The sequence below is a fragment of the Ochotona curzoniae genome, unplaced genomic scaffold, assembly GCF_017591425.1.
Source record: "Ochotona curzoniae isolate NIBS_2020 unplaced genomic scaffold, NIBS_Ocur_1.0 contig_2699, whole genome shotgun sequence".
Taxonomy (NCBI): Eukaryota; Metazoa; Chordata; class Mammalia; order Lagomorpha; family Ochotonidae; genus Ochotona; species Ochotona curzoniae.
The window spans coordinates 9,487,715-9,505,000 of record NW_024465561.1 but is presented as its reverse complement, the minus strand read 5'-3'; the positions used below and the strand labels follow the sequence as shown (position 1 = coordinate 9,505,000).

At 38.9% G+C, this 17,286-nt stretch overlaps 1 protein-coding gene across 1 annotated transcript in view; it reads left to right on the top strand.

Annotated features, from left to right (window-relative positions):
- URI1 (URI1 prefoldin like chaperone) overlaps nt 1–12,983 on the top strand; it is a 75,189-nt gene extending 62,206 nt beyond the window's left edge. Inside the window, exons 5-11 of the mRNA XM_040976495.1 lie at nt 1–77; nt 289–346; nt 1,887–2,055; nt 3,468–3,804; nt 6,636–6,778; nt 7,831–8,074; nt 11,310–12,983. The exon at nt 1–77 is cut by the window's left edge and continues 15 nt beyond it. Coding sequence (XP_040832429.1) covers nt 1–77; nt 289–346; nt 1,887–2,055; nt 3,468–3,804; nt 6,636–6,778; nt 7,831–8,074; nt 11,310–11,492 — 1,211 coding nt within the window. The 3' untranslated portion in view covers nt 11,493–12,983. The remainder of the gene's footprint in view (nt 78–288; nt 347–1,886; nt 2,056–3,467; nt 3,805–6,635; nt 6,779–7,830; nt 8,075–11,309) is intronic.
- Nucleotides 12,984–17,286: the final 4,303 nt, after the last annotated feature.

Genomic DNA, 17,286 nt, shown 5'->3' with positions numbered 1-17,286 from the left:
TAGATGATTTAAAAAAAGTGATGAAAAATTTTGAATCCAGAATTGAATTCACAGAAGATTTACGGAAAATGAGTGATGTGAGTATTTGGTTTTAATCTTATTTATATATATATAATAAATACATATATATATATAGTTTTTTTAGAAAGAAATTTTTAAAACTTTTTGCATTGAAAATAACTCACAGCTCAATAGTGTTTTAGATGTTTTCAGACATCTTGTATAATTGCTTTCATTGAAATTATGTTGGATGTTTGAATTGCTAATTTTTTTTGTTTAAAAAATTAGGCTGCAGGAGATATTGTTGATATAAGAGAAGAAATTAAAACTGACTTTGAATTTAAAGGTAAGTAGCAAGGTTGTGGTATGTATAGTTGTTTTATTCATAGTTATTGAGGTAGTTGGGATCTTTTGTGAGATATTTAGGATTTATAATATGTTACGTTTAATTCACAGGACATAAATATTTGTCCTGGTTGTCCATTAAGTTAAAATTTGGAAACGCGATCCCTGATTGATGTTTTTATACATGGCGTCATTGTTTCAAAGTTCTGTATTTGTGCAGATATCTGAAGCTCAGAAGACAAATGTTCTAGGTGTGGATTTCCTTCCTAATTTGATGTTTTGCATTGGTCAAGTCATAAGTTCTCTTAGTTTTTCTACTAGCTTTAGGATCCGAGTTTAAGGAAGTGAAGATGAGTGTGATCATTTGTTTCTACCTGTTTACTCTGTGGTGCTTGCCATGGCTTTCTGAGCGTAGGTGTGTACAGGCTTATCCAGTGGCCTTCCTTTGCCAGGGATGGGTGATGATTTTCGGTTCATATCCGTAGAGGCAATACACATCAGTTGTAAAATGATAGAGTAGTGATATGTTAAAAAGTATCAAAGAAATGGTTTATAATTGGTGTGGTACAAAACTTGCTTTAAAATTTATTTCAGTCTGGAAAGTTCACAGTTTGGTCATTAACTCTGAGGAGAACTCATTGACTGAAAGTAGAGATACTTTTAGAAGCCGTATTCTCGTGGTAGGGCTGGTCCTGAGTGGCATCCCAGGTCACAGGAAGTGGTTTCAGAAGGTGAGTCAGGGAGACAAGTTAGGGTTTTTGTTTCGACCAGTGAAAAATGATGGATGCTAGAGGTCTGAAACAGAAATGATGAATTTTTTGTCAGTAACACACAGAGTAAAGCCGTGGAATACAGTTTTGACATTTTCAGATTTAAAAAAACAGTGTTGTAAATTTGAGTATATGGAGATATGGTGGTACCATATCTTTTCAGATAACATTTTAGACTTTTTCTCATTACTTTCTTCAAATATTTAGTTTGCTTTTTTTAAGAAAAAAAAATCTTTTTTAAAAAATGAAAATGAAAAGTAGGCAGGCTTGACCACAGATTTGTTTTGCCTCCTGCCCTCTCATGAAAATTACAAATAAAAAGTAGCCATGTTCATGTGAGTAATTACCCTGTCTCTTCCTGGGGTATTCATTCCTGGCAGTCCCTGAAGTGTTGGCAGGTGTCCTGTGATAGAGCTTTCTGAGTATTACTTTAGTAACTGCATTCTCTTGAGGAAGGATGGCTGTTGAGTATTACTTATCTTGCGTTTTTACACCGTAGCCAGGGTGCTTTCGTTTCTGCTTACATATATTTGCAGCTTTAGGATAGCTTGTTACAGTTTTTCCTGTACTTGCACATTTTCTCTGGCTGTTCTGATTGTGATTCAGCAGAGCTGGGGAGACCCTGCCCCGCTGGCCTGCTGAAACTCCCCAGGGAGACCAGTGCGTTAGGCCACGGGCCACAGCAGAGGCACTCATCACGGGAGTTCTTCTGTTTGTGACTGGAAACCATTCCCTCTCCATCTTCTCTTTCTCTCTCTCTTTTTTAAATAGGGAAACATCGAATTGCTCATAAGCCTCATTCCAAACCAAAAACTTCCGATATTTTTGAAGCAGATTTTGCAAGTGAGGTAAAATCCAAGGATTTGCTTGCTGATAAGGAATTGTGGGCTCGACTCGAAGAACTGGAGAGACAAGAAGAATTGCTGGGTGAACTTGATAGGTACCTAATGACAAATTATCTTGCCCAGAGAATTTGTTTCTGTACACGTTTCCTCATTAATCTTTTTCCTCATTAATAAAATAATATGTGCTCATTGAAGGAAATGCAAAAGAGCATAATGTATTAAATTATCAATAATCCTTTCACCCCAAGATAAATATTAATTCTCTAGAGTATTTTCTTTGATGGCAGCATTTATACATTTCCATGCCCTGTGCATGTACATAAATACTTAAAATGAACCTGCGTTTTTTCTGAGATTTCAGCCACATTTTACATAAGTAATTATTTCAGATAGTTGACTTTTAATAATTATTGACACAAAGTACATTGAGGTTCAACGGAAGTGTTTCTGCTCAGGAGAATGCTCAGTCTTTGAGTTGACAGAAAAGAAGAAGCCTGCTTTGAAGTTAGGTTTGATATTGTGAAATATTTATGCCTGTTTTCCTTTAGCAAACTTTTCTTCTTTCTGAGCAGGCTATTTATGTAACTACAGTAGGTATTTATATACTATAATAGGCAGTTACATGTATGAAATACATATTAGCATTGACTTAGAATTGTCAAAGTGCTAGATGAAGAGTGCCACTCCCGAAGTCCCTGTATTATTGTGCTTAACTGAGGTACCACGTACAGTCATTAGCTCCTGTGCAAAGTAGGATATGAAATGTACAGAAGGCTTTGTTTTTTTCCTGCCATTGTACTTATTGGTTCTTAAGGTATTTCACTTACTATTAACCAGTGCTACTTCATTTATTCCATTTTTTAAAGACTAGTTTTAGATGTTGTGATTTTCTAGAACCTGTATTTGCTTTATATTATTTCAGTTCGATTGCACTTTTGATTCTGTTATTTTTGTAACCTCTTTAAATCTTTTGCATAATGAAGCATGATACACATGCATTCATGTGAATAAATACAACTATTTTCCTGTATGTATGTACAAATCATATTTTTAAAAATTGATAGTGCAAGTTTATAAATTGCTTTGAATATGGAAGTAGATAATAATGTATTATAGTCCTATCTTTAATTTCTATGGAGATTAATTTATATAGAAATGTTTAGACAGACATTATGTATTATATGAAAATACATTTTCTCTGAGTTTCTTACAAAATTCTTATTGTAATGTTGATATTATATATACTAACCTGCCAGTACTTGTTGTAGAAATTAAATGTTTTTCATCTTCTATATTCTATTTGAAAACTTCAGTATACAGAAGTGTAATGGGAACTGAAATTTTTGTTACTTTAAAGCAAGTTTTTCTTTTATAACCTAAAGTTCTAGTTTAAAACATGACCTTATTTAAAATTTAAATTTCTGTCTATTAAATAAACTGAGAATTAGAATATGTACAATTCTTGTATACTTTCTGATCTTCTTACTTTTCTCTTTTACATTACTAGTAAGCCTGATCCTGTGATTGCAGATGGAGAAGATAGAGTATCTTCTGAAGAGGAAAAGGAAGACCAAAAGACAGATACGAGTTTGACGCGTCCAGGAGTAGACTCTCTTACTCCCAGAGCTTGTCAGCCAAATAGGGCAAGTGCAGAGCTATTGGATGGGCAGAGGCATAGTCAATTGAACTGTTCAGTGAATGGTTCCGTCTCTTACCACAATAATGAAGATGATGATGACGAAAATGGTGATGACAGTGACGATGAAAATGACCATGATATTGTAGGATTTGGAGATAATTCCATACCAACAATATATTTTTCTCATACTGTGGAACCTAAGAGGGTCTGTATACCTTTACACTTTTACTAATTTTGCATGTAATTTGAACATTAAACATTTGTGATGTTTTTTTTGAAAGAACATATTAACAATGATTAGTTAATATTGCCTGGTTATGTCAAATGTGATCATTTCTTTGGCCTGCTTTGATTGATGTGTTTTAAAATAAAAACAAAGGAATATATAGCAAGTTAGCTGGTTTGGGTCCATTGTTCTCTGAAGCCACAGTTGAATTAGAGTTGTTGGAATGAACTCCGCATTGAATGGCAATTATGGCAGCTCCACCTGTCCTTCATGTAGAAAATTGTGTTTAAGAATGCTGGAGTTAGTGATTCGATGCACGCTGTGGTATGGTTGGTAAGTGACTGCTTTGTTAAACTTTTCATTATACCAGGTTGTTGTTTTCTGTGTGGGCATAAAATGAATAGGCACATCATGAGCAAAGAGGAAAAATTTAGGAAGAAGTAAAATTAGTTCCTTTTCTGACAAATGTAAACATCTGTGGGTAGTCATGACTTTAGACGGGGGGGATGACTGTAGAGCTCTTGGGATACGAGTTTTCAAGCTTTCTCTCAGTGTCAGAATCCTTTGTTTCTTCCATATTTATTGTAGCATTGCAATACTTAAAGTAGATCCAAGGGGGTTGGCTCTGGTTGAAGCTGCTCTCCCACCCCCAAGCTCCGGATCCATATACTACAGAGCTGCCAGAATTTGTCCTCCCTTGATACAGCAAAGAGCCCTCTTCCTTCAGTTCAGAGCTCCTCCCCTGCCCGGTGTACCAGCCTGCATCTGAGTTCAGGGTCTCTGTCTTAGGTATCTGTGATTAGTATTTAATGAGACATGCTTTAAACATCTGTGATGTATCTTCAGTTCCTTAAGTTATCCCTGCTTTAATATAAAGTGAGATAACTGTATGCATTAAAATACTTGAATAGCTCAAAATAAAGGGATCATTGGAATTCCTTGCAGAAAGTTGGCTGAGATGATTAGCTAAAAAAAATTTGTTTTTTTCCCGAAGCTTTATTTTTTATAATTGTTTGCTACTTTCCTTTAGAAGAAAGAAATAGATAATATTTGGAAGAATGTTATTGGGAAAGGCAGTCACTGACATGGAAGGTGTCTCGTAAGTGCTGAGACGGACAGAAAGACATGTCAACTCCTAACAGCTAAATTTCATTCTTTAGTCTTCCAATTTCTAAAATAAGAAGTGTTTAAACATCTCTAAATAGTTGATCATTATCTGTTACTGCTTTCATGACTTCATTTACTTTCAATTATGTATACTTTGTTACTTATAAATATACAAACGATTGGTCCACTATATATACTTTGTATATATTATTTTATACTTTATTGACTTATATACTTATGCATAAACATTTTATGTTACATTCTATAAGTGTAACATAATGTATATGTATTTTAAATCGGCCACAGCTTTAGCATTATATGTGCTATATACTGTTACAGTCTTACTGAATGTTTCTTGTGTTTTGAAATGATTTAAACCAAAAATGTCTATGAAAGTAGTGATATGAAACTTATCCTTAATCCAGCATTTAGTTTAAATATGTTTTTTTTTTTAAAGATTTATTTTTATTATTTTTTCATTGGAAAGGTGGATATACAGAGAGGAGAGACAGAGAGGAAGATCTTCCGTCCGATGATTCACTCCCCAAGTGAGCGCAACAGTCCGATACTATGCCAATCCGAAGCCAGGAGCCTCTTCCGGGTCTCCCACGTGGGTGCAGGTTCCCAAAGCTTTGGGCTGTCCTTGACTGCTTTCCCAGGCCACAGGCAGGGAGCTGGAAGGGAAGTGGGGCTGCCGGGATTAGAACCGGCGCCCATATGGGATCCCGGGCGTGCAAGGCGAGGACCTTTAACCACTTGCGCCACCGCGCCAGGCCCAGTTTAAATATGTTTTGCTTTCTATACAATGACTCTGAACTAGAATTTAAAAATTATATAATTTGGGCCCGGCGTGATGGTGCAGTGGTTAAGGTCCTTGCCTTGCACGCCCGGGATCCCATATGGGCGCCGGTTCTAATCCCGGCAGCCCCGCTTCCCTTCCAGCTCCCTGCCTGTGGCCTGGGAAAGCAGTTGAGGACGGCCCAAAGCTTTGGGAACCTGCACCCGCGTGGGGGACCTGGAAGAGGCTCCTGGCTTTGGATTGGCATAGCATCAGACGTTGCAGCTCACTTGGGGAGTGAATCATCGGACGGAAGATCTTCCTCTCTGTCTCTCCTCTCTGTATATCCACCTTTCCAATAAAAATAAAATAAATCTTTAATAAAATTATATAATTTAAGAAGGTATAATTTAATGACATAGAAACATGATATAGTAAGGGCTTAAAGAATTGTTTGTTTTTATTGGAAAGGCAGATATACCGAGAGGAGGAGAGACAGAGAGGAAGATCTTCTGTCCTCTGATTCACTCCATAAGTAGCCACAATGTCTAGAGCTTAGCCAGTCTGAATCCAGGAGCCCAGAGCTTCTTCTGGGTTTCCCATGCAGGTGCAGGAAGCCAAGGCTGTCCTTGACTGCTTTCCCAGGCCACAAGCAGGGAGCTGGATGAGAAGTGGGGCTGCCAGGATTAGAACCAACACTCATATGGGATCCTGTCACGTTCAAGGCAAAGAGTTTAGCCCCTAGACCATCATGCCAGGCCCAGTAAGGGCATTTTAATCCTACCTGATCATGTATGTCATTTCTGTGTCAGATAATTTTAGCTGTCTCTCTCTCTCTCTCTTTTTTTTTTTTCAATTAAAGAATTTGTTTTCGTTTGGCCTTAATTTATCAGACAATTCTTAATTTTTGATATGAAATTTTTAGGTCCGAATAAATACTGGAAAAAATACCACTTTAAAATTCAGTGAAAGAAAAGAAGAAGCCAAGCGTAAGAGAAAAAACAGCTCTGGCAGTGGGCATTGCTGCCACGACCTGCCCCCCATCAGGACACCCGCGGACATTTACAGGTGAGTGGCACCCGCTGACGGCTGTCGTGGCTCAACCATGGACAGGAAGAAGCTGGACCATATGCCTGAGATAGTCTGATGTCTTTAGCTTAGTGTTTGAGAGGTTGGCCACCAAAACCTCGGATTCCAAAGCGGTTGGGCTGTTGCACGGTTTTGTCTTCTTTCTCCCACATTGACAGATCTTTTGAAACATTTCCAATAGATATGCATAATCTTGTATTTTTTTTTAAGATTCATTCATTTTTATTAGAAAGTCATATATATAGAGAGAGGAAGATCTGTCCTCTGATTCACCCCCCAAGTGGCTGTAACAGCTGGAGCTGAGCTGATCCGAAGCCAGGAGTCTGGAGCCTCTTCTAGGTCTCCCACGCGGATGCAGGGTCCCAAGGCCTTGGGTCGTCTTCCACTGCTTTCCCAAGCCACAGGCAGGGAGCTGGATGGGAAGCATGACTGCCAGGATATGAACTGGTACCCATGTGGGATCCTGGCGCATTCAAGGCAAGGACTTCAGCCAATAGGCTACCGTGCCTGGCCCCTTATACTCTTGTATCTTAACTTCAGCAGTGCAGGTTTGTGTTTCCATGGGTCAGGATGGTACTTCTCCAGCACAGCTTTAATACGCTCGGCAGGTAGCTTGCCTTCCCACAGCAGGAATTAATTATTCTGTTTCAGCTTTTCATTGTACTGTTGAGAAAACTATCATTTGAAAATACTATTTTTATGACACATATTTATAAAATAGAGAAATTGTCTTACAAATGGGTTTAAAAGTATGGAATCTTGGCAAATCAAAACATTTTCACATATATCTGTATCTATATAGTACATATATGTGGTGCTGTATTTTCTTATATCAAACTCTTGTCTTTCAAAATAAGAGAAAACGTGTTACTTGAGGGGTCAGTGTTGTTGCAAATGTGAAATTTTTTGGATAGCAATCTTTAGTAAAAATTTTAAGATAACTTTCTAGAAAGAAGTCAAGAAATCTTTGTACAATTATTCAGAGTTTTATGCAAAACCTGAAATAGGGGTGTGCTTTGGCACCGTCCTAGGGTCTTCGTTGATGTTGTGAATGGTGAATACGTGCCTCGTAAATCAATCCTGAAGTCCCGGAGCCGAGAGAACAGCGTGTGCAGTGACACGAGCGAGAGCAGCGCGGCTGAACCGGAGGAGAGGCGCGGGGCTGTGCGGAGTGTGAGCTGGGAAGACGCCGCGTGCAGCGGTGCTGGTGAGAGCGCTGTGGGGGAAGAGCCACAGGAGAATCTCAAGTGTTTGCCCTCCTCAGGGACACTGGAGGTGTGTGTGTGTTCAACTCTTCTTTCATATAATATTTTTGACCAGTTTTTGCCATTGAATCTTAAAAGTCATAGGATCTAATTCTTGATTTGTACTTTTTTGATAGTTAATACAAATAGTTCATGATCTTCAACAAGCATGATGTATTATCCATCTTAAAGGTCTATTTTTGTGAAAAAAAGGTTTTTTTTTTTTTTAAATATCTTACTTATATGTGTCATTTTTTGGCTCTAATCTCATGTAAGAGCTCAGGTACATTACCAGGAGACCTGATTATGGTTGTTTTGTGTTATTAAATAGTGTAGTCTCTTGTACAAGCCTTCATGGAGCTAAAAACAAACAAATGAAGAGCAGAGAATTACCTAACAACCTTCTGTGTTTTGGCCTTGGACAGTGAAATGTAATTCTTGGGGGTTGATGGAATATTTTTTATGATAATGAAAGGTATAGATCCTTTCTCAGAAAAATTAGTGCATGTTCATACTTTTTTTAAAAAGAATTATTTTGTTTAATTTGAAAGGCAGAGTTATAGAAAGAAGCATGGAGAGGAAGAGAGAGAAAATTCCTCCGTCCGCTTGTTCACTCCCCAAATGCCCACAGCAGTGTAGCTGGGCCGATCCGATGCCAGGAACCGGAGCTGCTTCCTGCCACATTCTTCCATCGCATGTCACAGCTTTGTAGAGCTCATGGATAGTAAAGTGAAGTGATCCCAAACTCTCACTGTCCCTGAAACAGGACAATATTGTTTGTTTTATACCCAGACCTAGTATTTTGTATGTTTGTGTGTGTTTTGAATTATTAAAAAATATTAGGGGGCCTGTACTGTGGCCTAGTAGTCTAAGCTTCTGCCCACAGCACCGGCATCCCATATGGGCACTGGTTTCTGTCTCAGCTGCCTCACTTCTGATCCAGCTCCTTGCTTGTAGCCTGGGAAAGTCAGGGAGGATGGCGCAAGTCCTTAGGCCCCTTCACCCATGTGGGAGACCCGCAAGCAGCTTCCTGCGTCTGGTCAGCTCGTCTGTTGTAGCCATTTGGGGAAGAAACCAGAGGATGAAAGATCACTCTATCTCTCCTCTCTGTAAATCTAGCTTTCAAGTAAAAATAAAAAATCTTAAAAAAAAAAGTATTAAAAAGATTGAGAAGCTTATATCTGCATTGAGCCAATATATGTTTGTATGTACAACCAAGCACATATAAAAAAATATAGTTAGAGAGCAGTCTTTTGGCCTAGTGAGTAAATCACTGGTTGAGATATCCACATTTCATTTTGGAGTGCTTAGGTTCAATCCCTGCCTTCAGCTCTGACTCCAGCCAGCTTTCGGCTAATGCAAATTCTGGGATAGCGATGTTGGCTCAACTTACTGACTTGCAGCCACTCACATAGGAGACCTGAATTGAGTTCTGGCTCCTTGCTTCAGCCTGGGTCCAGCGTGGGTCTTGGACATTTGGGGGGTGAACCAGTAGGCAGGAATTCTGTGTGGGTCTTGGTGTCTCTCTCTCTCTCTCTTACGTTGAATTTACCAAATGGCACTGGATGCTAACTGGATATGGAGATCATTAATGTGTAAGGACCAGATATACAATTAGAGCCTTTCCCTTTCATATACCCAATACACAAAGATGTTAGGTGAGCTGAAAAATATGCTATTTAAATGATTTATTTATTTGAAAGGCAGAGGGACACATCTTCCATATACTGGTTCGCTCCCCAGTTCCAACAATAGTGTGGGGCAGAGCCAGGAACTCCAAGGCTGTCCCCCAAATGGATGACCATCATCACTGCTGTCTTGGGCACTTTAGCAGAGAACATGATGGGGAGGGAGTGTCGGGATAGAGCGTTACAGTCCAGTGCAGGATGGAGGTGTCACAAGCAGAGTCTTCATCTCCTGTGCCACAGTGCTGCCCAGGCTTGTTCAATAGCCTTTCCTACTATTAGTAAGTAAGCAGCAGGTGCAAACTTCTGTTAACAAGTAGTTGAAAACTGGGTGTGTGTAAGGACTTAAATATTGTGGAGTTTATTCTCAATTCAACCTTCCTAGCTTTGCATTTTGTCTTTGACTATTATTTAGTAGATGTTATAAATTTTTTAATGCCAAAATAAATAGTTCATGGTTATGCCAAAATATTTTCTCTCTCAAAGCACTTTTAATATAATAAAATGGCTGTATACTCATCGTGATAAAATAAGACTTTGTAAATTTGTTTTAGAAAATAAAAATGGCGGGCTAGACTCCAAAAATGCTGTGGGAGAGAGGTGCGACGTTTTTGTGTTTCCGTGGTGAGAGGTAGAATAGGATGGCTTTTCAAGCACAAATGGTGCATGACCTAAAGTAATTCTGAACACCTAAAATACAAAAGGAAGCAAAGATATATAAAGGCTTACATCGCTAATTTTAGTTGGTTCTTACATTCTTTCAGATATACGGGAAGAATTTCCAAATAAATACAAGGAATCTTTAGACAAAACCGTAACTCCTTGGTTTTTTCAATATACCTTTGTATACGAAGCTGTGTAAGGCTGTCTCCTGGGATTTGTGTGCCTTATTTTGTTCCTTGTAGATCATTCTTGTACAATTGACCAGATAGGTCCAGCACACACCCGCTTGGAATTAGAGTTGTTATTATTATTATTACTATTGTTATTATTTTGGTGGAACTTCTGATTTCCATCGTTGAAGTAATTCTATTACATGGTCATTCTAAGCACTTTGATTTTTCAGTTTCCACCAGTCTCTTAAATAAAACTGAGACAAGATGCAATAAAATATTCAAACAATTGCATAAATCTCTCCCTCGAAAGAAATGTCAGTCCTGGTGAGGCTAAGCCGTGGGCAGCGTGACCACCACAGGGTACCTCATCCATCATCGGGGTACAGAAGTCCGAGTTTTACACCCACACTTTTTATTATAATACATTATTGTACACAGTGTGAGCTGAGGCTCAATGTATGAGCTTAAGAACCTTCTGTTTATTCATTTTTTGTGTTTATGTAGTTAATGTATACATATTTTACATTTTGTTTTGCATATATACTGTTAAAATTACTTCTTTGGGATAATTAAATATTTTAATGATGTCTTTGAAAAAATCAGTATTTTGGTGTTATGCTGATAACTGTCTAAAAATGTTGGGACTTGGCTTTTTTGATGAAGAAAATATGTAATTGATGAATTGAGGCTAAAGATTTTGTGTGTCTTATTTTTTTATTACTCTAGTATGAATTCTATCTTCTAGGCTTTTTCTGGAACTGTAATAGAGAAAGAGTTTTTCTCATCTTCGTCAAGCCCGCACCAAGCCATTGCTCAGCCTGCCCTCCCCACCATCCCAGAACGCAAAGAAGTTGTGTCAGATGTACCAGAAGAGACTGTGAAGAGAGTCTCCAAGTTCAAAGCCGCCAGATTGCAACAGAAGAACTAGGCCTGTCTAGAATAATGCGAATCTAAATCCTAAACCCTTGTCGTGTGTTTTTGAGTATATATAGCAAAATGTCATATATTTGGAAAAAGGCATTCTGAGTTAGGTTGGCAGCAAGTTCTTTATCATTTGTTAGTGGTATTAAAAATATCTAAAAGTAAATGTTTGACTGCTTTAATATTCAGCTTGTTTTGTTCATCCTCTCAGTACTGTCAACACTTTTGTCTGAGAATGCCTTATGATGCAGTGGCAGCGTTTCGACTTATTTTTTGAAGAATATTGTTCCTTGTTTTTGTCTTTCTAACTAAATACAGGCAGTTTTGTACCAGCTGTGATGTTGTGCATACCATATGGACCATTTTAAAGAAACTTTCAAAATTTCAAGTGAATTCAACAGCCACTACTTGCTTTCACATGTTAAAGGCACTTTAAACAAATCTGCTTCTTTTGTAGGTTTTGAGCTAGGTGGCTGTTTTAAAATCCTTTCCCCTTTGAATATACTACTGTAATCATGAAGGCGAAAGGTTACATGTACTCTATGGCAAAGTTTCTTTGGAAAAATTGTATTTTGTAAAAAAAAAAAGTTTTTCAAGTAAAAATTTCTATAAAACCTGTTCGCTAAATTTTGTGAACTTTATGATTTAGAATTTAGTATAAAAATATCTGTTATCAATATATGTGTCCCGTGTATCCCACCATAGGCCCTTGAGTTCTTACAGGTCCATACACCATTCTTGATTAGTGAGTGCATCTTTCACTGGGATTATCTTTTGAGGGAGGAAAGGTTGTCTTACCTTCCCAGCGGTTTCATTCTTTAAAGCTACTTTCTTAACAGTAAATCACTGAAATAAACATTTTGTTTTAACAAAATGCCCACGAAATAAAGAGAATTTATGCTATCACTGAAAGTTACACTGTGTTAATCATTAGCTTGATGCATGCAGAAATGTAGCTTTTTGAAAAAAGCATTCTGCGGTAGTCCTAAAAAAAAGGCATCCTTGCCAGTCCGTCCTCTATTCATGGCTAACTCTCTAAGGGTCACTGATAGCCCCTTTAATGAATTCTTGCTTAAACAAAGTGAAATTATGTCCTAGAAAAGTAGAAGCTGTTTGTAACCAGAACACAACTATAAAGGTTTTATGAAGGTAAGGAAGTGAATTAGAATCTGCAGTAGTTAATGGAAGAATCAGAACAGAGAACTAATTTTGAAAGATTACCTAAGAATATGGATTTACTCTTTTGTAAACTGATTTACTGGATGTGTAGTTCAAAACTGGTTTTCTTTCAGTCCATCCAGCACTGCTCAACCAACCCAAACTACACCAAGAGTAAAGTCACACCAGAAGCTCCCGCTGCTGTCCCACTGAGCCGGCCATGCTAGATTTTTTTCACCCAGAAACAAACTTTATTAGAGGACTGTTGTGTGGGTTTGTGGTTTTTTTTTTTGCATATGTGTAATTTTAAGAGTGCGGTTATTAAATCTTTTTTCATGTTTCTGAGCTTCATTTTGAGCCTGCTTTCCTCAGGTTAATCTTTCCCTGTAGTAAAAGATGGTAGTAGAAGCAAAGAAAAAGTATTTGACATTTTTTTTTAAGATTTGTTTATTTATTGGGAAGGCAGATATACAGAGAGGAGGAGAGACAGAGAGGAAGATCTTCTGTCCTCTCATTCACTCCCCAAGTAGCCACAATGGCTGGAGGGAGCCAGTCCGAAGCCAAGAGCCCAGAGCCACTTCTAGGTCTTCCATGCGGCTGCAGGGTCCCAAGGCCTTGGGCTGTCCTTGACTGCTTTCCCAGGCCACAAGCAGGGAGCTGGATGGGAAGTGGAGCTGCTGGGATTAGAACCGGCGCCCATATGGGATCCTGACACGTTGAAGGCGAGGACTTTACCCGTTAGGCTATCGTGCTGAACCCTGACATTTTCTGTGTTCTAATGAAGAAGTGAAATAGCATTGCCTCAATTCGTACTTTCTGCTTTACATTGTAACTTGAAATCATCCTTTTTTTAAAATCCTAGTTTATTTGGGTAAAATGAATCTTCGAAGTTTTTTTTTTTTTAATTTAGTTATTTTTATTGGAAAAAAGTCAGATCTATAATAGAGAGAAGGAGATACAGAGAGGAAGATCTTCCACCTGCTGATTGACTCCCCAAATGGCTGCAAAGACTGGAGCTGAGCCGATCTGAAGCCAGGAGCCAAGAGCTTCTTCCAGGTCTCCCACACCGTTGCAGCTCCCAAGGGCCGTTCTCTACTGCTTTCCCAGGCTACAAGCAGGGAGGTGGAAGGCAAGTGGATCTGATGGGCCAGCAAACGGCAACCCCATAGGACCACGGCATACGCAAGGCAAGCACTTAGGCACACGGCTATCACGCTGGGCTCTTAAGTGCTCTTTTTCTTTCTTTCTTTTTAAAATTTTACTTATTTTTATTATTATTTTATGATATAATCCCATAGGCCCTGGGATTTCCCTTATCCCTCCCCAATGCCCTCCCCGCTCACTGAGTTCCCCTATATTATTACTATAGTACAGTTCTTCATAAACAGTCATGAACCCATCATTGCAGGAATGGACAATGGCAGAGAGTCTAGCATTGAATTGTCAAGATACAGTAAATAGTTTCAGTGGAAGTCCATCTTTGGAAGTAGAGATGCATACTGCATTGTATCCTCATATCTGAGTATGAGAGTCTTCATTATACAAATACTATACATCCCCTTATGAAAAGCCACAAAACAAAAGAAAAGGAAATACAGACAGGTACAATGCATGAAGCTAAACAACATTGCACTGGATATGATAGTCTCCATTACACAATTACTGTACATCCCCTTAAATGAAAAGCCACAAACCAAAATCACCAACAGGAAGAAAAACAGAAATTTAAAATACCATGAAGTTAAATAACATGCTACTGAATGACTAATGTGTCACTGAAGAAATGAAAAAGAAAATCAAGAACCATCTTGAAGAAAATGATGCTACTGCATGACCTATGAAGTGTTTTGAAGAGGTGAACCTAATAAAAATTAAAATACATGAGATACAGATTCCACTGGTTTTAGTTGTTGAGATATGTCTCCTGTAGGGAACAAATAGAATGGTTTTGTCTTTTTAATCCAGTCTACTAATCTATCACATTTGATAGGTGAGTTTAAGCCATTTACATTCAGGGTTAAAATGAATGGGTGGTAATTTGGTCCTGTCATTTTGCCAATTGCCATTTTTCATTGATTTAGTCTTCTGTTGTTATTTTACTGGGATGTTCTTTGCATTTACCTTTGATTTTGTGGGTGCTATTTCTTTTCTCTGTTAAGAGAACCTCTTTAAGTATCCTTTGTAGGGCAGGTTTGTAAGAGGCATATTCTTTAACTTTTCTTTATTGTGGAAGAATTTAATTTCATTTTCAAAGACAAAGAAAAACTTTGTTGAATATGTTATCCTGGGCCGACAATTTTTTGCTTTTAGAATCTGGAATATGTCTCCATTCTCTTCTGGTCTATACAGTTTCCTGTGAGAGGTCTGCTGTGAGCTTAATTGGCATTCCTTTATATGTCACTTCATTTTTTTCACGTGCACACATAAAGATCTTTTCCTTATGTTCGATTGAAGAGAGCTTGATTATTATGTATTGTGGTGAAGATCACTTTTGGCCAAGCCTGTTGTGAGTTCTGTGGCCCTCCTGGGTGTTGTCACCCAGTTTTTTCCCCAAATTAGGGAAGTTTTCCTTTATTATTTCATTAGGTACATTTTTAAGCCCCGCTTTTTTGGGGCATGCCTTCTAGAACTCCCATAACTCTTATATTAGGCCTTTTATAGTGTCTCTTATTTCTTGAATAAGAAATAGCTCAACCCAGCTCTTCTTCCAGCTCTTCTTCCAGCTTTTTGATTGTTCCCCCTGGTGACAGGAAATATCTTCCAATTCTGAAATTCTTTCTTCTGCTTCCTTCATTCTGTTTTGGAGACTCTCCACTGTACTTTTCATTTGCTCCACTGTATTCTTACTTTCTCATATATTGGCCTTGATTTGATTCATTTCCAGTGTGACATATTCCTTGAATTCCTTGAATGCCTATTTTATGTACTTCTTGTTGTTTTAAGAAATTTTAGAACAAGTGTTTTGAATTTTATATCCCCTGTTCTCTCGATGTCTTCCTCAGTGAACTCTGAGGTTAGCAAAGGCTTTTGCTCCTTTGCAGTGGAGTCTTCAGTAATATTCAGTGTGCTTCTGTGTCTTCTTTTGCTCTTGGTCATTGTTCTTCTAGTTATCAGATTCTTGTCCTTGGGGCAGGTTTCTAGGCCATGTCACCCACAGGTCTACACAGGGTTTGGTACACAGCTCTTTGTTTTCAGTCACTTGTGCCACTCCCTCCAGCAAGTTCCAGCAAGGTCTGGCTTCTTATGTAAGATTTCAACCATGGTCTCTGTAGCCCCAGCTCTCGGCTGACCAGTCTCCACCTCCTGTGATACTGTGCTGAGGCTGTACTATTGTATGTACTAACTTTCTTCACTTCCGGTTGGAGTAGGTCCCAGGATTTGGGAGATGCCAAGGGTCCTGTATAACTAGGTTGTTGTTAGTGCTGATCTTACCAGAACCTGTTGGGATGTTAGGTCTGAGGGCCATATGGACCTTATTTTTACCCCTATGATGCCAAAGTCAGCACTGTTTTTCTTGTAGGAGCAGTGCAACGCACTGAGCTCAGTGAATTTACTCCCAGTTCAGTGCATGCACAGCTCACTGTTATCCCTGTAATCTCAAATAGTGGGTTTTATTTTTATTTTCTTACGTGGTTTTTTTTTTTTTTATGACAGTTTCTCTATTGCAATAGTAAGTGCTTACAATTTCTGTTAGTCTGTGGAGATTGTTCTTTTAAAAAATGATTAAGTCAAAAAACTATGGAGAAGGAAAGAGATATCTTGCATCCACTGGTTCATGTCTCAGGTGGCCCCAGTACCCGGATAGTGGTCAGTCCAAGGCTAGGAGCCTAGGCTTCTACTTGGTCTCCCATGTGGATGGCGGGGGCTCAGGGAGCTGATCCATCCAGTGCTGCTTTCCAAGGCGCAATAGATTTGGAGATAGAGCATGCGCAACAGAGCCTATCCTAAAATCTTACCCTTCACAGGAAATACACTCCATTGTGTTTTTGGAACATAGATTATTCAGCCTCTTTATATGTGAACACTTTGTTTCTGCTGATTTGCCATTGCCCACTGTGATGCAAAGCATAACTGTCTGTACTTTTATATCATTGGAGATAGATTTTCAGGGTAGATCCCCAGAAATAAGATTGATGAGCCATCTGCACAGTTACTGTCTGATTTCTGTATAATTTAAGATTTATTTTTATTTGAAAGGCAGATTTACAGAGCGAAGAAGGGACAGATCTTCCATCTGCTGATTCACACCTCAAATGGAGCTGAGTGGATACAAAGCGGTGAGCCAGCAGCTTCCCCCAGGTCTCCCAAGTGGGTGCAGGGACCCTAAGGCTTAAACCGTGTTTCCAAAACCATAAGCAGGGAGCTGAATGTGAAGTTGGGCGGCGAAAGTCCTCACCCTGAATGTGCCAGAATCCCATATGGGCACCGGTTCTAATCCCTGCGGCCCTGCTTCCCGTTCAGCTCCCTGCTTGTGGCCTGGGAAAGCAGTTGAGGACGGCCAGAGGCCTTGGGACTCTGCACCTGCATGGAAGACCTGGAAGAGGTTCCTGAATCCTGGCTTCAGATCGGCGCAGCACCGGCCGTTGCAGTCACTTGGGGAGTGAATCATCAGATGGAAGATCTTTCTGTCTCTCCTCCTCTAT